The sequence below is a fragment of the Xenopus laevis genome, chromosome 1L, assembly GCF_017654675.1.
Source record: "Xenopus laevis strain J_2021 chromosome 1L, Xenopus_laevis_v10.1, whole genome shotgun sequence".
Lineage (NCBI taxonomy): Eukaryota > Metazoa > Chordata > Amphibia > Anura > Pipidae > Xenopus > Xenopus laevis.
The window spans coordinates 172,881,102-172,896,792 of record NC_054371.1 but is presented as its reverse complement, the minus strand read 5'-3'; the positions used below and the strand labels follow the sequence as shown (position 1 = coordinate 172,896,792).

Genomic DNA, 15,691 nt, shown 5'->3' with positions numbered 1-15,691 from the left:
AAAAGTCTTTTTACAGTGCCCAATAATATTGACAGATACATTAATTAAGGCGCATGAAGATTTAGATCAAAGGAACAAGAGGTGTAGGTGGAATTCTGGCTCAATGCATTTGTCTCTGCAAAAAAGATGTGACACTTTTCACTTCATTTTCACAGATACTAAGGCAGGGCAAAATGAGTAAAGAAAATACAGTATAGCATTTCCTATCTTCGTGATATAGTAATTTCCTTTGTAAGCATCTGACCGGTCAAGTAAAGCTGAATTGTTTCATTTAAAATATACTGCAAACAGAAGGAGCAACTGCACATTAAAGTGTTTACTTTGGTTGTAGGAAGTTCTTGCAAAATCTAAGGCATCCATTCACGAAAGTTTGTAAAAATTGTTTATAAACAGGGATGGGCGAATTTGACCTGTTTCGCCGGCGAAATGTCGCAGACGGCCATTAAAGTCTAAGGGCGTCAAAAAAAAATGTCGCGCGGCGAAATTATTTTGTCGCGAGTCTTTTTTTTGTCGCACGTCTCCATACAAGTCTATGGGCGTAATTTTTTCGGCGAAACGAGGCGAAAAAATTTGCCCATCCCTATTTATAAACCGTTGACCCTTATCATTGGAAATATGCTTACAACAAAATTAACGGCACTCACAGGGTTACTAAAGTGCAATGAGACAAATTTGTCTTGTGATAAGTTGTTATTTCTATTGAGTTCCGAGTTTTTTGGTCCTTTTTTATCTGTATCTGCTATACATCTTGTAGATTTTTTTGCACCACTGCCATTGGCCACACTAATTTATAGTTTATATAAAAAAGTTATTATAATACTTATTAGCAATTAATAAATTAATTATTAAATATACTTATTGCCAATTAAGTAATATCAGGAATCTATTATTTCTACATTCCACCACTCTCTATTTGGAAACAATTCTGGTGATAATCTTTAGTAAACCTTGCAAGACAACTTACGTAGTATGAATGTGACAACAGGCATTCATTTATATATGTGTACCAGAATATTCACAATAACAGAACTGCTTGCACTTAGTAAACCTACTTTTGCGTTTTTGTTGTGTCCCGGCATTTTTTTTTTTGACACAGGTCATTATCGCTGTCTATTGCACCTTAGCAAATGGACATCTAAGAACCTTCTGTGATTGAATTGTAAATTTTCACAAATGGTCTAGGGCAAAACACCATTCAAATAGGTATTTGTAACAAAATCCAAATCTGTAAAATTCTGCAGCATACCTTAATATATCAAAGTTTCTTTCCAACTACTCAGTATTAGCTGTTTTTAGGTCAAAAGAAGAACACATCTTTAATAGGGCAGTAGCAAGAAACCACATTGAAAACAAAACTTGGTAAGGTACATTTAGGTGTAATGTACAAAGTGTTGTAATTGCGCGTTATTTGCTAAAATACATGTTATTGCACATGCAAGTAACACACTCCACATGTAACTCTCACGCCCTATGACTAAATGGTTAAATAACATATGTCCACTAGTCCTTATCTAACCAACAGGTCTCTCCATCTAGTGGTTAACCACTTGGGCATGAACCCCATTAACATTACTTATGTTGTTAAAGGCCATCCATCGTGTAGCTCTTTTAGGCGTAACCATATTCTTAATCCTATTTCCTAGCTCTTCAAATACCTTCTACTGCCTTCACAGGGTGTGTAACTCCTACCCAGTCTTTTACAGTTAACATGCCTGTATGTTTTTGGAAACTCATACTGCCAAAGGCAGAACATACAGCTACTTGCAAATAAAGCCTAGGTTAGGAATTAACTCCAGACACCAGTGCTAACCTCTGAGTCACTGTGTCACCCAGCAACTAAGCCAGGCCTCTGCAGCACCTGATGAAGGTTATCATACATCCAGACCCTACACAAAGTATAGACGTTCCTTATCTCTCTTTCTACACACATACCATCTTAACTGGTGCTCAGTGCTTAAAACTACACAAGGGGAACCCCATGAACAGATTAAGACATATTAGGAACATTTTTGTAAAGAAGGAAGTTAAAGGAGAATTCAACCCCTTATTAAAAGAACCCTACCCCCTACCCAGAGCTACGCAATATGTTGGCGCTATATAAATACATATAGAAACAGGGCTACTGCCACATTACAGCAAGTATCTATGGTACCACTTAAAAAATATTAAATCAAAATTACAAAATTATAATAGAGATAATGAAGGAGAATACACTCACAGTTCACCTCAGTCCCAAGGTGCAAGGTCCAAAAACACTGTATCCGAAACGATGTGAGGATCTCCAATAATAAAGAAACGGATGTAAAAAGTAGAAAAATTTATTAGGACATAAGACCTAACGCGTTTCGTGCCTATTGGGGCACTTACTCATAGGCTAAATGGCACACCCCTGTACACGTTATAAAGGGGCTGTGGCCAATCACAAGGCTATATAAATACATGTTAATAATAATAATACCTTACATAGACCCCCCTCCCTTCTCCCCCCCCAGCCAATCTGCTACCTAGGGTAAATAACTAACTAACTAACTTTGTACTTACCCCTCAGTGCAAATAGAGGGCATCGGAGTTCACAGCAGCCATCTTTTTCTCTTCGGTAATTGTCGGAAAGTAAGTGTTGTATCGGCGCATGCCGATCCCGAACAACTGTGCATGCACCCAAACTCACGGAAGTTGCCAAAGCGCCAGAAGAAGACCTGAAGATTACCGAAGAAGAAGATGGCTGCCTTGAACTCCGATGCCCTGAATCTGCATCGAGGTGTTAGGGGCATTTACCCAGGGTAGCAGCTAGGCTGGGCGGGAGGGGTCTATGTAGGGCGAGGGGGGGGGGTTTGGTTTTTTAAATAAGGGGTTGAATTCTCCTTTAAAGTAAGAAACAACAACAAAAATGTTTGAAAATTCCAAGCAATAATTTTACCCAGTTTGTATCTTTCAATTCACAGGGCTGATCTTTTGCTTTCCATGTGCAGGAGGCCCACATACCCATATTATGACCCACAGTTGGTTTTAGATAGTGATGGGCGAATTTGGGGCATTTTTCGCTGGTGAAAATGTGCCGGCGTCCAAAAAAACGTCAGTTTCGTGAATTTCTTTGCCGGCGGCAAATCACGGGAATTCGCCTCAAATTTGCTCCTGCTGAAAAAATTTGCCCATCACTAGTTTTAGACTTTGGCTTGTCTATGCGACCCATCAAATGATATCATGAGCATACCCAGAGTGGTTAATTAAGGTTCAGCAGAGGAAGGGGGCAATAACAAAACTGCAAAATCATCATACTAGGCAAATTATTAGGCACATATTGAATAGCGGTTTACTGCTATTGTAAATGGCTGCTTTTCCATTAAAAATGTATGCCAATTATAGTGTAAAAACATATAGAACAGTCACACAGTTGCAAGAATAAATTAACATAAAACATAAAATGTTGTTCAGCTTTGCTGTTTCAGCAATCACAGATAATCCCAGCAGCAGGAAAGATGAACAAAAAAGATGAGGGGAGGTGAATGTTTTCTTGTAAGAGAACCTGCAGAATAAATTGCACAGTTTATACCATTCTCTAGTTCCTGGGATGTGAAACTTCACTGATTAATGGAACTCTACATAAGAAACATTATTTATAGTTATCTTCTAAACTCTAAATTTGTAATATAGTGCTTTTTTTTAGCCTATCTGACCTATTGCAAACAAAAGCTATCAAATAATTGGTTATTTGGACACACACACACACACATATCATTGATACAATATTTCAGCATATATGTCTGTTATAAGAAGCCCCCACTTTGATTATATCAATAGAAAACATGGGGTCCTTATGACAGATCCACATTAATCTAAATTCTGCACGGTAACAAACTATTTTTGTTGGACACACACTCTCTGCACTAAATAAACATATGTCCATTTTATGCAGTGGTTCCCAAATTAAGATAACAGCTTCTTTTTGAAGGCATGTTGCAGTTGTAGAGAGACACAGGTGGAGTACCCACTCTCCATACATTGCAGCATCTGCTGCTTATCAGATCTTTCCATAATTTGGATCTTCCTACTTAGGGGCATATTTATCAAGGGTCGAATTTCGAATTTGAAAAACTTTGAAAAACTTTGAAATTCAATTCAAAAAGACCAACCAAAATTGAGTTGAAGGTTTTTTTTGGCCGAATAGGTCAGTTTTCCATTGAATAGGTCCATTTGGTTGAAATTTTAAATTTTTTAATTCAAAAATTCACCTCGAATAAATCTGCCCCTTAAAGTCTACTATAAAACCATGTAAACATTAAGGGGCCCATTTTCTTAGTTCGAGTGAAGGACTAGAGGAAAAAAAGTTCGACCATCGAATGGGCTACTTCGACCTTCGACTACGACCTTCGACTTCAAATTGAACGATTCGAACTAAAAATCGTTCGACTATTCGACCATTCGATAGTCGAAGTACTGTCTCTTTAAAAAATTCTTCGACCCCCTAGTTCGCCACCTAAAACCTACAGAGGCCAATGTTAGCCTATGGGAAAGGTCCCCATAGGTTTCCTAACAATTTCCTGATCGAAGGAATATCCTTCGAACTATGGATTAAAATCCTTTGAATAGTTTGATTCAAAGGATTTAATTGTTCGATCGAAAGATTATTCCTCTGATCGTTCAATCGCAGGAATATCGATAAATCCTTTGACTTCGATATGCGAAGTCCAAGGATTGTAGTTTGACGGTCGAATATCGAGGGTTAATTAACCCTTGATATTCGACCCTAGGTAAATGTGCCCCTAAATAAACAAACTAGGATTGCTTTGCCTCCAATGAGAATTAATTGTATCTTAGTTGGAATCAAGTACAAGGGAGTACTATCTATGGGAGATGGACATCATTTGGTGATTACTGTTTCTGGATTATGGATCCCAAACCTGTAATAATAAAGTACATGTGTTTATAAAGGGACAATACAATTGGTAACTCTCTTATTTGCATTTCTAAGTGAAGTATTCGTAATAATTTCAGTTTTTCAGTTTCCAATAAGAATGCTTCTTTTTTGTATATACTGGTATGGGACTAGTTATCCAGAATGCTCAGGCCCAGGGGTTCTCTTGATAATGGATCTTTCAGTAATTTGGATCTTCATAACTTAATCTACTAGAAAATCATTTAAACATTTAATAAACCCAATAGGCTGGTTTGCTTCCAATTAGGATTACATTTTAAAAAATTTGGATTATTTGGATAAAATGTAGTCTATGGAAGACAACTTTTCTGTAATTTGGAGCTTTCTGGATAATGGGTTTCCGGATAACAGATCCCATACATGTCCCAGAGTAAAGTGACCCTAAAAAAACCATGCTAATAACAGTTTCCAATAAAAGAAATGGGGTTCTTTTAGGAAAGATTTTTTTTCTGCGTGACCTTGTAATATTCGTTCTGTATCCTGGCATGACATTTGATGAAGCTGGGATGATTTTGCATTTCATTGCACTCACATGTCAGTCTGCTGATGCTGAGTAAATCAGACATGTCTGCTCTGTCAGTATTGATAAGGTGAATGATTCCTGTGACCTTCACAGACCTTTACCATTGCAGTGCCAGTATACAGATTCTTAAGGTCATGGACTGGCTGAAAGAAACACCTCAGATTTGATGTGTGCCATGTGTAGGCGTAAGTAATGCTGCCGATTCACGGTGGATGCAGTATTAGTTGTATATCGATTGCCTTAAAAAGCTTACAAGTCTTTTTTTATTATTGACCTTTTAGGTCCTATAGAATAAATCATTTGACTGAACACACTGGTGATCATTTGTGGATTCTCTGGATGCACAAACAAGAGTACCTTAGTGCTCAATTAAAAAGAAATTTTACTTAGGGTTTATCTACAGTTTATGCCAGATAAAACAATCTGGTACAGAATGTGGGTACAATGCAGCACTGTACAGGGCTCAGTTGCAGTAGGAAATGTAGCCAAACAGTTGGCATAGGTAGGGTTGCCACCTTTTTCAATAATGCATTTCCTAACTGAAAATAGAATGCATTTTTAACACATGTCCTATCCTATGTTTATGTTTTTCTGATGTTCCTCAAAGGCATATATAGTATATAAGTACTGTATATTACCCCTTTAAATATCAACTGAAAATATTTTTACGACAAACCTTAAACCTCTATGTGAACCAGGAAAATCTAAAATGCATTAGTAACACCCATCTAATGTATTAAAACGGTCATTGGTCACATTGTGAAAATGTCTACAGGGCAGGAGAATCTATCCAGGGGAAATCAATTTAGCTTCTGTACATGCAGAATAATCTGAGCAGCTTGTCTGCTTAACAGAACAGCAGGGGGCCTGTGCTGATCAGCCATCCATTCCCAGGAAAATGCCCTGTAGTTCATAGTTATTAATTACTCCAGAGGGAATCGCCAAATGTATGTAGAGATAATCATGAGAGATGGCAAAGTATAAAGAGTGTGGGAGGAGAGGATGCAGATCTAATAAACAGTGCCTGATACACTGTTAATGAGCATTAATGCCAAAGAAAATTTCATCCCATTAGTATCTATAAATTAATACTGAAGCACTATGAGGATTGTGAAATCAGAAATAATAATAATAATGATAATAACAACTGATATTGAGGTATTGCCGATACAGACAAATACAGGTATGGGACTTGTTATCTGGAATGCTCGGGACCTGAGGTTTTCTGGTAAGGGATCTTTCATACCTTAAGTCTACCAGAAAATTATGTAAAAATTCTAAAAAAAAAAAACCCCCTAATCATTAATTATATCTTAGTTTGGCTCAAGTACAAGGCACTGTTTTATTTAAAAACAAAATCATTTTTAAAAATTTGGATTTTTTTTAATAAAAATAAAAAGAATCTATGGGAGATGGCCTTTCCGGAGCTTTCTGGATAACAGGTTTTCAGATAATGGATCCTATACCTGTACTAGCTAATTTTTTTTTTTTTTTTCAAATAAAGCCTTTTCTGTGACCTGTGGAGTGTAGTCCTACTTATTGATTATTAATCCCTCCTGGTCTGAACCCAGGCATGTGTGTATTTATGGAGGTGGTTATGCATGCAAGTTATGACTATGATAGGAATGCAAATGTAAGGGGGTAAAATGGTTAATGTATAATTAGTTTGGCCACTAGGTAGCAGTGAGTTCAAGTTGAACCGTGAAAGTTGTTGGTAGTGAAGAGTGAATAAAGCAAACAGGAACAGAAAATACTGTGGCCATTCTGGCAGTGATAGAGGAAGAGACAGCCATCTTTGTTAGGGAGAGGTGAGGAGAAAAGATTGTGCCACTGTCTACCTGATTACATATTAAGGTTACACAGATTCAATAGATCATGTAGAAAGAGTTGTAGATATACATATTTAGTAGAGGGGTGAAGCTACAAAATGTCCCAAATCTAATTTGACACATAAATCCTAAACTCATGTGGAAAATGCTCAGTGCCATATCTGCAAAGTTGACCACTGGTCATTGTTACAGGCATACGTGGATAGTGAGGCTTATTTGAAGATACATGCATCGTAAAAATGTGAACACGAAAATATATGTATTTTCTGAAACCTCGAATAGTCTAGATTTTTTTAAAAAGCAAAAAGTTGCCAGAAAAAACTTGGCAAGTAATAGTTGGTGAGTTTCTAAAGAAGTCAGTGATAATTGTAATTATTTTTCCAGTTTGTTTAAACAATCCAGTTTTTGGCCAAATTGGAAATAATTGGAACAATGTTATTTTGCCTGTGTGCAAGATTTCTATTTCTGTAGTAGGCAGTGTTCGACTGGGTTAGCCAGAGGCCCACCAGAAAATCCAAGGAAAGGGCCCGCCTCCAGTGCACTTCCCTGCCACCCTCCTTTAAAGCCACAGCCTGCTAATTGAGTAGTACTGCTACCTCCGCCAATGATTTCTGCATGCCACACTCTGACCCCCCTTGCCCTCCATTGCTGCACTGCTTCTCTTGACTATATGTCCAGGCCATGGGGGCACAACAGAGACAGTTTTCTACCGGTGTCCTAGCTGGCCTTTTTTTGGAGGGGATATAAAGGGATCAAACTTCAAAATACATTTCGATAACAACACTAGGAGTATATGCCAGCTTCATTTTATGTGTAATAGATACCGCCAGACAAATGGAATTGCCTTCTATGAGTAGGTAAATAAGAATGTAGACCTTTTGGTTCCAGTAGATTTGATTAACTTAGATTTTGTTAAACATTTGACACAAAAGGTTACTGATTAAATTAAGGACGACTGGCTCGTATAGCACAATGCATGCTTGAAAAAAGAAATGGTAAAATGGCAGATTATAAAGAGTCTAGTGGAGCTTGTTCTGATCTGATGGTGTCTAGTGGAGCATTGGATTAATTATGTTATTGTAAGCCATTGCAATTTTATTGTAATCCATTGCTTGTTGATTTATTCATATTTTACCTTGCCTGTGCCTCCTGTGCTAAAAATTAGAAAAAATATATTCCATGTAAATTAAGAACTCTACCTTTTAAAGATATAATACTATGTACATGTATAAAGTGTTCTTCAAATCATCAACACGTATAAAAATGAATGTAACTTTGTTTTTTTATAAAACTCCCATCCAAAGTAGAATTGCATGTAGTGGCTGTTTTAAAGTTCTATATATTTACCGAATCTGTCCCATTTCACTTCACTGAAAAATTCACGACACTGTTGAAAAAAAAGGCATTAAAGTCAATAGGCAACAGATTTTTAAGCGCACAAATTTCTTTCTCACTCCAAATGTAACAGTGTTTTTTTCTTGTGCTGACTTTTTTGTCTTGCCGATTTTTGGTTCAAATGCATTAAAGTCAACGGGCATTGTTTCTTGATGCAACTTTTTTGTTGCGGCAAATTTTGCTGAAAAAATTGACAGATGGCGAAATGCAGGATTTCGACACAAAAAAAACATTCATTCATCACTATTGATATTGTTTCTGCCTTGAGAAAAGGAGTTAATATATCTATATATCAATGAAAATGTTATATTACTCTGCATTCAATCGTTTTTTTTTGTTTCTCCTCTAGTGTCAAAATCAAGAGGCATCCCTGACAACTTCCAGAGATTTTCAGCATCACAGACATATCTGCCTGTCAATTATCGAATACTCAGCACAGAAACTGCCTTTCTTTTAAAGGAAAACAACCAGGATTTCATGAGGAACTTTAGTTTGCAATCTAGAGTAGAATCCTTCTTTATTCAAAAAGCACTTAAATCCCCTGTATTAAATGCTAGTTATGGACCATTTTCTGTTGAACAAGACATACCAGAAGACATTCTGTTGAATACCCATTCATTTGGAGCCAACAAATTTACCTTTAATTGGAAGATCAAAGCATATATTATTAATGAGAAGGTGTATCCCAACAAACCTAAAGTTCAGGTCTTATTTTACATTGCAGGAAGAGACTGGGATAATTATAGTGCCACTGAAAAGCTTCCATGCTTAAGACTTTTTGCATTTCGGGAAACTAGAGAGGTTAAAGGTAGTTGCAGACTGCAAGGGATTTTAGGACTCTGTGTAGCTGAACTGGAATTCCAGCCCTCCTGGTTCATCTCACCCCCAGTAATCACAAGTCGAAAGAAAAATCCAGAACTTCCTGATGGGATACCTGTGGACCTTTACTATACCATCCAATCTGAAGAAGAGAAAACTGAGTGTACAGCTGAGGAAGCCAGGAAAGGGAATGCAATTCGGGCAGGAAGAGACCCAGCAGAAGATGCACTGTCACACTTACAGAGGATTGGAAATATAAGTCTCTATCGAACACCAGAACGTTCTCAGCTATATGAGCTGAGGTTGGATAGTCAAGTTGCTCTTTGGTTACCATCGAGACCTGCAAAACAAGGAGAAGTCTTAATTGTCTATGTTACAGTCGCCAGCAATGCTACAATTGACCAGTTCACACTCAGGTAAAGTAGACTTTTATTATGTAAAGTAGTGTGGTCAAGTACCCTCTTTCTAGTGGGTACCTCATACATTAATTTGATTTTGATTAAATTGATTTATAGTAGAGGATGTTATAAGGATTTTGTCAATATAATTATCTTAAGCTTGTAGCTAATAAAATAATTAAGGTTTCTTGTCTGTTTCCTTACTTGAGGGCCAAATTTGTGTGTTAGTGAAAGTGCACCTAGTACAGTACCACTACTTTGTGGTGATAGCCAGTGAGTAATTACCCACAGTGAGTCCTGTGATCTAAGGTAACCAGATTATGCCACTTAATATGAAAAATAAATGGGCTGGACATTTTTAGGGACATGCATGATTCATTTGAACTTTACGGAACTATGCAGATATTTAACAGCTTGCTAAATTGAAGGGGTTTGTCTAAACAATTTACTTAAATTCAACAAAATAAAATCCTAATCTTACATTGTAGCTGAAAATTTTTAAAAACTGTTAAATATATGCTCTAACTCTCTGTAATGCTTTAAAAAAAACAATTTTTTGCCTTTAAATGCAGATATTTACAATTTACTATAACTAGAAGAACATAATGCTAGACCATACTTTTGTTTTATTAAATGATTAGCTATGTTTTGGAAAGATATCCTCAAAAGTTCTTGGTATTCACACTATGAACCTTAATGCTTATTTATGACACCAGACATGCATGAACAGACAATGTTGTGTAGGTGTTGATTCATTCATAAAAGGTATTCTATATATATTCTCCAGGCACTTCCAGTTGCACTGAGCACCAATGCACCCTCCCAGTCTGCTTTACTTAATCATGCACAAGTGCCCTCATTACTGGATATACTACCACCCTAGACATTTCAGGGTTCACAAAGCGGGTTGCATCAATAGCTGCAAAAGCAAAGAGCACATTTATGACATTACCAACATTGTGCATTGGCTGGAAGTTATATCATTCCCACTGATTATGCAAGCCAGAATTTGTGTTTTGGTGCATCTCAGAATTTTGGTGGACACACCTAGCCACAAGTATGAAATAATGCTGGAATTCTACAGGAAAAAATACAGATTGTGGAAAATAAACCTGGTGATTTGCACCTGATAAAAATTGCACAATGAATGCCTTATTGTGTTTTCATAAGGGTGTTTTTCATTCACTAGTATCATGAACAGTGTCTGGCTGGCAGGGGCATTTTGAAGACTACTGTTTCTACTAGAAGGCAGCGAACCATTAAGAATTTTTGCATGTGATTCTTGTTGGTATCATGAATAATATCCTTTGTCCAATCAAGGGACACATTTTGATAATTAATAGTTTGGCTTGTGAGTATTATCCATGTTATAGTAATTGTTTCTCTTAAAATCATAAAGAAAGTGAACTGAGAAGGGACAGGTTTCTTATCCAGCAAGACATCACATGGATTCTTTTGAAAAAATAATCAGAATTCTTTTACATAACTAGTAAATAAACCAGTAATACATGCAGCACTTCTAACTAATTTGCTTGCGTAATCTGTCTAGTTAACTAAAGAAGGCAATGTCTTTTAATGTCCTTCCCCCAAACAGTCTACAGTATGTATGTTCAAGTGCTTCTTTATCCACCAAATCCACTATTTTGGATTAAGCCGAACCCCCAAATCCTTTGCGAGAGATTCAACGAATACCAAACTGAATCTGAAGCCTAATTTGCATATGCAAATTAGGGGTGGGAAGGGGAAAACATTTTTACTTCCTTGTTTTGTGACAAAAAGGTCACGCGATTTCTCTCCCCATATGCAAATGTGGATTTGTTTCGGCGGGGCAGAAGGATTCGGCTGAATCCGAATCCTGCTGAAAAAGGCAGAATCCTGGCTTGATCTCGAACCGAATCTTGGATTCAGTGCATCACTACTCCAAATGCTCTTCGGATGCTTTAAAGTTCTCTTCAGGGGAGGCCAGCACATTCAAACATACAGTGCTTTTGGTGGGATGCGATTTGAAATTGGAAAAATCTTCTAAAAATGATTAGCTATTCTATATAATAGGTCTAACTGAGAAATGTGTTTAGTTGGGTGGTCTGTACTTGGAAACATGTTAAAATAAATCTTTTGGTATTTTAAGTTCAGTTTAATAATTCAGAACTCACTGTATAGTGAGTTTGCTCAAGTTGTAGTAACTTCTAACAACCAAAAAGTGGGTAGCTGTTAGGTATGGATCTGTTGCATAAAAAAAGAACATTGGGATTCACTGCTATTGGTTGTTTGGCTTGGTGCAAATGCTATGTATTTTTCTTTATATTTCTAGATGTCTCTTTTCATTGAAGAGTAACTGCTACTTATATGGCAGAGATAAGTCACTTAATGTTCTGAAGGAAAATAATACTTTGCCGTATAGTTTGTTATTTGACAGTGATTTGCTGTCACAGTAAGAAAACATTGCAGTTTTCTGAACAGTGCAGTATGACAATTTAAAAACAAGGTGAGAGCAGTCATATTCATTGTCTTATTACATCCAATAGTTTAGATAGGATAGCTAGGATTTGTTACATGCATGACTTGAGCAATGAAGATCATTTACTCCAAGAAATGGCAAGCTGTCTCAGTTTGTAATGCCTTAGATGTGATGCAGTCTTTTTCTCAACCTTGTTCCAAATATTATTTTTTCTTATGCGCTGCTGATAATTTATGCTGGAGTATGCACTATTTCCATCAAGTTCCTTTCCATAGATTTTGCAATCTAAGATCCATAATGGGATGCAAAAATACATATAATTTGCTTGAGGTCTTATGGTGTTGAATCCAATGACCTACCCTTAGTCAGATTGATTCACTAAGTTACTCTTTCTTTCTACATAATCAATTCTAGTACTTGCAAAAAACTTTAATTATGAGGTAAGCCAAAGTCCAGTCTGGTACTTTTCCCCTCTAAGACATAGAAGTGACTGGACTGGCCTACTAAGTAATCTGTTCTCTATTTTCCCTGTCATTGCCTGCATTATGGTAATAGCCTGAACCATTTTGATAGGATGTAATTTGTAACCACTTCATAATTTATTAGAGAACATATTCTAATTCTGATCACATCATATTCTCCCTCCTGAAGTTCTCAAGGTTTGGTTATGCAAGAAGTGAATTGCCTGCAGTTTCTTCCTTGTCAGAGGATATCAAGAAACACCAGAGAAAGATGCCTGGAGGCCAAAAAGACCAGCCTAATAGAATTTGTGTGGCAGAGAAAGTGGATAACTTTTAAAAGGGTAATAGCTAAAAGTTTATTTTTCCAGTTTTTGCTAATGTTTGAAGTTACCCTGAATCATATTTGTTAGTGCTAATAATCGTGGATTATACAAATTGCTCTAAACCATGAAAAGTTTGTAATTTATTAAAAGAAAAAAACAAGAAAAACACTGATAGAAAATGTCTCCATCTAAAAACTGACAAGTTCATACAGAAATCAGTGGGGACTGACCTTTTTCAGTAAGAAAATCTTTCTTTGCTTTGTGATTGTAGTGGTTTCAGGGTTTCTCTACAATTGTATTCGTTAGAATAAGAATTCTTACTCAATTTCTTTTCACATTTTTTTTGTAAGTGCTTTTTTGGTATTTTTAGTTTTAGAGAAAATTTGTTTTTTTCATGGTATAAAAACCCAGTAAAATCAGAATCTTTATAAATGGGCCTCTAAGAAGCAAGAAGTAGAATTTCAGAATAGTGAAACACAAAAGGGGTATGGCGTACAGAAATACGTATGGTATTTCAGCTAGCCCATCCATAACTTTTGATAACACCATTTCTTTAACTTTCTTTAATTATGATCTCTAAGCATCTTTAGAACATAAAACATATACTGTATAAAAAAAAATCCTAAATCATGTATTATTGAGTCAAAAACTTACTCCATACTCCATAATAGTTTCTGACCAGGAAATATGGAATGCCTAATGCATAAGACCCATATGCATGTGTTGTGGGGGATTGCACTTCCAAACTGATATATTTTTGAAATGCCATAATTCTGGGTTCTTCCACTGAAATTAACAATAGATTTTGGTGCACAGAACAAAGCCATGAGTTTTAAGGATAGCAATTCTGCTTTAGAAGTGGATTCCATATAGCCTTGCTATAATATATTTATTGTCAGGGTTACACTCCAATATACTCCTGGTGCTCACTTGCTATAAGTCAGGAAATTTGTGAACCCTTTTTGGTCTTGGCAGGAGTGAATAGGATCCCTGGTACTTAGGTACAATCATTTCAACTAATGCAGTTCCAAAGGATAACAACTCAGGGTATCCCACAATCAACAGAAAGACAGACACATCTATATAATGTTTCAAGTAAACTTTTTTATAAGGGTGTGCAAACAGGCATCTAATAAAATATTAATAACACAGGATGTGAATATAAAGGCATAGTTTGATATTTTGGACAAAACCCCTTCCCAAGAAATCTAATTAATCCATAGGTAATGCTACCTTCCCCAGAGTGCCCTTCCTTGGACCAAAGTAGCTGCTCCTTTGAAGAAAGTAGAAAGGCAAAGTCCCTGTACAGTACATGCATGGGTCACATATTGTATTTATAATTCTAATAATGTTCTTCCAGGGCTGACTTACTTACTGGGGCACTCAAAAGGGGTTATTTATCAATTGGATTTTTAGAGTTATGCAAGCTGCTTTAGACTTCGAATGAACTTGATTGAACTCACCACTCAATGTTTTCTAATTTAAGAAAAAACTCGAATGGAAAAAACTCAAATCAGCGAGTTTGAGGCTAGCAATACATAAACTCTAATTGATCAAGTTTACACTGAAAAAAAACTTGAATTGCTTGAATTGATAGAGTTTTCAGCCAAACCCCTCCAACAAAAACCTCAAACATCATGAAGGATATTAACATCTTCAAATGGTTCAAGGGACCTCTACCATTGGCTTGTTTTAGATGGTGTATTTTCAGATTAAAGCTATTTCCAAGGTTGGGTTATAATAAATCTCCAAAAATGTGAGTTTTTTTTTAAAACTCAAAAATTTAAAGTTTTTTAACCTGCAAAATCTATTTTTTTACTCCAAAATAACCTTGAAAACTCTTGACATTTTTTTTATGAAAAACACAACTCCAACTTTGATAAATCTGCCCCTAAGTGTCAGGGTCTAACGGCTCTAGTAGGTTAGAATCGGCACCAAGGAGAAAGTCCAATTTACAGTATCCAAAGGATTAAGAAAGCTTGTAGTCATATCCAGGTTAAATATCAGGGCAGGCAGCAAAGTGAGGTCAGGAACTTAAGGATGAAGGCAAAATAGCAATTTTGGAGCACCCAAGAACTTTACCAAGAACAATATATTCTGGTATTGAACCCAGGCATCCTGTTATTTTTAATTTTCACTTTGAAAAGCGTTGATGACATCATTATGCAGCTATGGGTGCCGCCATCTTAAATGCAAAGCAGAGTAGCTTCACGGTGATGGACATTTAACAGCTTCACAGCTGTAGAGTGTTTATGGAGCTCCTGACCTTTCTTTCTGTGTAAGATAAGCAAAAGCACCTTCTTCCCTGCATCTCAGGAGGATGTCTATTTTTCTTGGTTTTCTAGTAGCCCAACTCACTGTCTGGATGCCAAATTCAGGCTACCCTTAGGTCCCCATGGCTTCTCAGAAGGCCCAGACCTTTTTCCAGTTTCAGTGTTGGACTGGGGGCCTCCCACACCATCCTCTGCTGCCTTACGTTTTTTTTTTGGCAATGCAGCACAACTGGAAAGAAAAGGGAGTGCAGGGAGGGTCTGGGCCGGTGGGGCCCAAAA

General features: G+C 36.7%; 1 protein-coding gene across 1 annotated transcript in view; it reads left to right on the top strand.

Annotated features, from left to right (window-relative positions):
* tmem132c.L (transmembrane protein 132C L homeolog) overlaps positions 1–15,691 on the top strand; it is a 256,016-nt gene that overhangs the window by 63,061 nt on the left and 177,264 nt on the right. The window contains exon 2 of the mRNA XM_018262481.2: positions 9,030–9,915. Coding sequence (XP_018117970.1) covers positions 9,030–9,915 — 886 coding nt within the window. The remainder of the gene's footprint in view (positions 1–9,029; positions 9,916–15,691) is intronic.